Source organism: Aptenodytes forsteri, unplaced genomic scaffold, assembly GCF_000699145.1.
Source record: "Aptenodytes forsteri isolate BGI_AS27 unplaced genomic scaffold, ASM69914v1 Scaffold255, whole genome shotgun sequence".
Lineage (NCBI taxonomy): Eukaryota > Metazoa > Chordata > Aves > Sphenisciformes > Spheniscidae > Aptenodytes > Aptenodytes forsteri.
The window spans coordinates 11,151,623-11,157,659 of NW_008794888.1; the positions used below are offsets into that span (position 1 = coordinate 11,151,623).

At 43.3% G+C, this 6,037-nt stretch overlaps 1 protein-coding gene across 1 annotated transcript in view; it reads left to right on the forward strand.

Annotated features, from left to right (window-relative positions):
- The window catches only part of UMPS (uridine monophosphate synthetase), a 6,248-nt gene extending 440 nt beyond the window's left edge, over positions 1-5,808 (forward strand). The window contains exons 2-6 of the mRNA XM_009275055.1: positions 379-532; positions 2,116-2,784; positions 3,471-3,646; positions 4,181-4,295; positions 5,105-5,808. Coding sequence (XP_009273330.1) covers positions 379-532; positions 2,116-2,784; positions 3,471-3,646; positions 4,181-4,295; positions 5,105-5,322 — 1,332 coding nt within the window. The 3' untranslated portion in view covers positions 5,323-5,808. The remainder of the gene's footprint in view (positions 1-378; positions 533-2,115; positions 2,785-3,470; positions 3,647-4,180; positions 4,296-5,104) is intronic.
- The last annotated feature ends 229 nt before the right edge of the window (positions 5,809-6,037 follow it).

Sequence of the window (6,037 nt, forward strand, 5' to 3'; positions counted from 1 at the left end):
CTGCCCCTGCCCTGCCCTACCCGGAGTGCCAGGCAGCGCTTGTCCGTGCCGGCACCGCGGAGGCCTCGGGTATCTCTCTGCCTCTTGCGGGGTAAAGGGTCTCTTTTAGCTAAAGGAGGGGAGGAGGAGGCACGGGAGCCCTGCCGGGGCCTCTCCAGGGAGCCCTTCCTGGGGCTGGGGCCGGGGCCGTGCTCTGCTGGCCAGGAGCCTGCTGGGTGTAGAGGCCGGGCTGCCTGCTCGCTGTAGGGACAGCGACTGTCAAGTCACGTAAAGAAGAGAGTTTTTCATGCATTTGCATTGCTTGCCTTGGTATTACATTTGTTTAGTCACGCTCACGCCAGTTCTGACTCTTAAAAAATGTTTGGTCCTCCTTTTCAGGCTGCAGATCTTCTCTTTCAAACAGCCAGAGATGCTGGTCTGGAGTATGACTGCGTGTGCGGCGTTCCTTACACAGCGCTGCCGTTGGCCACGATTATCTGCTCAGAAAATCAGATTCCAATGCTTATACGGAGGAAGGAAGCGAAAGACTATGGTAAAACCTTCACATTGAGAATTTGTGTCTACTTGTTTTCTTGTTTGGGAAATGACTTTGTATATTTGTGGTTCTTTTGCAATGTGCAGCATCTCCATTCCAGTTTAAGGTTACCACTCCAATTCAAAAAGCAGCCCCTTTTCCCCCTAAAACATACCTCCCACAGCATCCCAACCTGATCAGGCTCTCCCAGCTGGTTGCTGATTAGGCTGCAGCTTGAATTCTGCTGTGGTAGATTTGGAGACTCTTGGGGAGGGGGGGTGGTTTCTTTGTTTTTGTTTGTTTGTTTCTTTTCTTCAGCAGTGTCTTTTCTTTCCTTGGCACCATTACCATGGTTCTGGGTTACTGGCCTCTTCCAGAAACCAAGATTTATAACTCAGTTTCTCTGATACGCTGAGACCAGTGCCACATTTCACCCCCGAACAGAACTTTTTGCGTATTGACTCCCAAGAGGAACCGTTCCAGTCTCTTGTTCATTTACCTCTCAAACCCTTTTTCTTTCATATCATATAGTCCTGTAATCAGTGGGCAGGGTAGACCAGGTGAGAAGCAGTTCTCTACGTAATGAACCATTTGTCTGATTTTGATAAAGGAAGAGGGAGAGAAGGCTGAAGCGTTAACCTACTGTAGCAACTGGATTTCCACATGTGATAAGAGCTATACTCTTCCAACAGTATTTAATTAGGAAGTATCCTTGTCAAAACTAAATGTTACTCCTATGTTAGTCACTGTGCCAGGCATGAAAACATTTGCTGTTCCTTCTTGTGAAGGACAAGTCAATTGTGACAGCAATTAACTGCCTGGCACAAGGTTTCTGGTGTCACATGGATTGCAGAGCTGTACATACGCTTGTTCTCTAGGCTGTCATGGTCTAAGCACCGCACTCGCTGCATAATGTTCTCCTGCTGATCGCTGCTTCCTGGGAAAGCTAGGCATCCTTTGTTGTTGCCCCCCGGGAGGCCTTTCATGGACGTGTGCCTGTTGTTGGTTAGGACAAAGGCATTTGGGGCTTTACTCCTTCTAATTGTTCTAACAGGCATATTAAGCACAGAATGCTGCCTGTGGAAAGTGGGAAATGTGCTGAAGAGCACCAATAACTTGGCCACTTTAAAGATGTTTTAAATAACTGGAGAAAATAGTTTTGTAATTCTGAGCATTCAATTCGTGGCAATAATAAACTTCTGTAGTCATCTTATCAAAAGATTTAAATTTGTGCAGTTAATATGTCAGAATTGTTAATGGAACATCGCTTCTGGAAACATAAGTATTTTATTAACTTGGAGAAGCAACGGTCTTTATGAATTGAATTACAAGTCGGTGGCTGAGCTGTGGTAAGAACTGTAATAACTTGTATCAGGTAATAACTAAACAAATTACCTCTCCATACTGACAGTGAATGTGAAATTCCTATTGTCTTGAAGTCCAATTCCATTGACTTCAGTATATGCTGCAGCATATGTTTGTATGTGGAACAAATATGATCTTTACATTAGCATAGCAAGTTAAAGTTTTGATACTTTAAGTTTTTTTGGGGTCTCTTAAACTTTCTTCATTTACTGGAGCGTTTGCCTTTTATTTTTAAGGTACTAAGCGGCTGGTAGAAGGCACCATTAATCCAGGAGAAACATGCTTGATCATTGAAGATGTGGTAACAAGTGGATCTAGTGTACTGGAAACTGCGGAAGTTCTTCAGAAAGCAGGATTAAAAGTCACGGATGCCGTAGTGTTGTTGGACAGGGAGCAGGGCGGAAAGGCCAGGTTAGAGGAATGTGGAATCCGCCTGCACTCTGTGTGTACATTGTCCAGCGTGTTGGAGATTCTCCAGCAGCAGGGAGAAGTGGCTGTTGAGATGGTTGAAAAGGTGAAGAAATTCATTCAGGGAAATGTGTTTGAGCCAGTGGCTCAGAATGGCCCCGCTCCCGTGAAGAGACTATGTAAAGAGCTGAGCTTCAGTGCCCGTGCCGAGCTGCCAGGGGTACATCCTATTGCAGCCAGGCTTTTTGCGCTCATGGAAAAGAAGCAAACGAACTTGTGCCTTTCTGCTGATGTCACCAGCTCTGAAGAGCTGCTGCAGTTGGCTGCCATCCTGGGCCCCAGCATTTGTATCCTGAAGACTCACGTAGACATCCTGAACGATTTCACCCAAGAGGTAGTAAAGGAGTTGAGAACACTCGCGGATCAACATGAATTCTTGATTTTTGAAGACAGGAAATTTGCAGACATTGGAAACACAGTGAAACATCAATATGAAGGTGACTATCATCAACCTCAATTTACTGTAACTTTGCTGCCAGTGTGTGTAACTGCAGCACTGGCGCGGGTTGCCAGGAGAGATTGTGGAATCTCCAGCCTTGGAGAAGACTCAAGGGGCCTGAGCAACCTGATCTAGGTTTGAAGTTAACGCTGCTGAGAGGGCATGACCTCCAGAGGTCCCTTCCAACCTTAATCTTTTTATGAATCTATGGTTGTGCTCAGTAAGTACTTCTGAGTAGTTGTTTGCCGTGAGAAATGCAGTGTGGCTTCTTAAGGCAGCCTGCTGTTGTATGCTTGTGTGCTCGTTACGGCTTTCATTCAATATTGCATCTGCAAGTGTAGAACAGTTTTTCTGATCCATACATCCCATATGATCTGCATGCTGTATTGAAAGGTAGCAGCTGTGACAGTGGATTTCTAGGTTACCATAAATGTCTCAGTGAATATTAAAGGTGAGATACTAAGAAGTGTTTGTGAAAAGTAAAACTGAGAGATTACACTTTGTGGTTAGGCAGCTATCAGAACTGTCTGATGAGACTGAACTTGTAACTGTCAAGCTTCAGTAGTAAAACTGTCTTTTAAAATGTGAATGATTTAGCGTGCAGCTTGTTTTGTTTAACTCATGTTTCCTGTTCAATACATTTGTAATGACGCTTTGCCTCTGTCTTCCTATCCATGTTCTCAGGTGGTGTGTTCAGAATCGCATCCTGGTCAGACATCGTTAATGCCCACGTGGTTCCAGGCTCTGGAGTTGTGAAAGGCCTGAAGGAAGTAGGTCTTCCTCTCCAGCGCGGCTGTCTTCTGGTTGCCGAGATGAGTTCCCAAGGGTCACTTGCAACAGGTGAATACACAAAAGCTGCGGTAAGTAGGCAGTCTTATTTCGGGTTAAAAGCTTGTAAAGTGTTGTAACAGAGAGGTTTTGTGTGCTGCTAATATTTGCACTTCCAAAAGTCTCTCCAGCTCTATTACAGGTTTTTTTTCCTGTGGAGACTCAGGAATCTGACAGTGTGGTGTGTAAAGGTTGCAGCTGCAGGCTAGTCATGTGAGGTGGTCACAGTTCACACTGTGAATTCTAGTAAACATGCCAAGTTTGCTATTAGCCCCCGCCCCCCTTTTGTTTTCCTGAAGCAATACATTTCTAACTATTTTAAATTCATTCATTGTATTATTTATAACATAGAAAGAAACACAACATTCGCGTTCCTGGCTGCAAGTGCAGCAAGGTCAGTGAGGGGCGAGTCAGCTCTGGGTGACTTTATATTGGTAAAGCAAGAACAGGTGTTTCATACCCCTGCCTTGCACAGCTTAATGTGTCAAAGGGTGGATGAGAAACAGATTGCTAGTCAAGCTTAATTTTAGGTGTATCACTTGTAACTGTTTACTGATCATCTTCAGGTACAGATGGCTGAAGACAACTCGGATTTCATTTTTGGATTCATATCTGGATCTAGAGTTAGTAATAAACTGGAATTTCTTCACTTAACTCCAGGGGTGCAGCTGCAAACTGGAGGTAACTTTTTCTGAAATACTTAGTCTGTTTGTAAATACAGTAAGTGATCGAGCCTTCAGTGGAAAAAGTGACTTCTGAAGAGGGTTTGGTTACTGATTCTCTGGTGGAAGGAGTCTGTGTTTGCCATTATGGGCTGCCTTCTGTATTTCTGGGTACGCTGATCCCTTTCCTGGGAGCTCTGAAAGGCAACCAGCAGGCTATGCAGCTTTGTTCGTGTGCTGAGGTCTGTGCACGCCATAAAGCACAGTCCTTAAAACGTGAAATGTCTTCAGGTAGGCGTTAGGTTAGATGTACAACTACTCAGTAGGAGTAGAAAAAAAGGTTTTTAACAAATGCAGAAGTCTAACTATAACACTGTTGATACTGATACAGATGCAGCATCAATGAATTGGAAGTCTTATACTGACTAAACAGGTTATCACTGAACCAGGTACGGGAGATGTGTTTCTCTGCAATACTTAATTTTTATGAAACCTGAAGTGAAATCACAAGCTTTTACATGAATGTTTGGGGGTTTTGCCTGTTTTAAGAAGGCTAAGGCTTATTTCAGCAATCCTGATCGGTGCTTCTTTGCGTAACTGTTCCATCTATTGTGATTGGTAAATCATGGAAAAAGGAGGGTGCTCTCTGTCAAATTTGAGCTGTGTAATAGGGTGTTCGTTAGTTGGAGACACAGTTTCTAGTATGTTTGTGGATTGTTAGGGTGAGAGCTGGAACAGCATACCTGTTCCCTGTTCCAGCACCTCTTTGAAGCTTTTTAGTAGATACAGTTTTTGTACAAACTGAAAAAAATGGTGTCTCTATTTCAGGTGATAACCTTGGACAGAAGTACCTAAGCCCCGAGGAAGTTATTACCAAAAAAGGTTCTGATATCATTATTGTGGGACGCGGCATCTTGTCAGCTTCAGACCGTCTTCAAGAAGCAGAGAAGTACAGGAAGGCAGCTTGGGAGAGCTATGTAAGCAGACTTGGTATTCGTGCAGAAGATGGAAAGCAGGCCTCTTTCCTAGTCAATAAGCAAAGCTGATGGAGCTGTGATCATCATGAGACTTCCAGTTAAATACATAGACACTTCAGCCAGTAGAAAACTGCCCTTTTGGAGAAAAATCTGTTACTAACTAAATTATTTTTAATCGCACACACAGAGATCAAGTTGTACATGCCATGGTTGTTTTTTAATATTTGAATGTATGAACCCAAAACTTCATGCCTAGTTTTTAGCCTTAATAGCTTTTCTCTGCTGAAAAATGTTCCACGAAACACTGCAAGGGTATCTGGTTGGCTGTCATTGCTTTTGTTTCTTTTTCCCCACCCTCAAATTCCTTCTGGCTGTGGAAACAGTATTTTACTGTTCTTAATAAACTTCGCCTGCAGACCTGACCCTACTGCCCCACTCTCACAGGATTACTCAGCTCTGCTATTTCCAAGGAGCAAGTATGGGTCTTTATCCCACACTGTGAAATTGAATAATGTGTTGTTCAATAAATACTTTTTTGCTACTGTTTTCCTTTCATTGGATCTACAAGTCTTCCTTCTGTGGCAGTGTGAAGTACTGTTTTCAGAACCCCAGTATTATAAAAAGTCATTCTAGTATGTTTGTGACTGCAGGAATTACTCATGATTCTGTTTACAGGAGCTACAAAGAATTTGTCAGAGCAACTAGTTGTGTGTTTAATTGCAGTAGAGCTGTTGATTTCTCTAATGAGAAACAAAAATGTACTTTCTGTTTATTGACTTTTTGT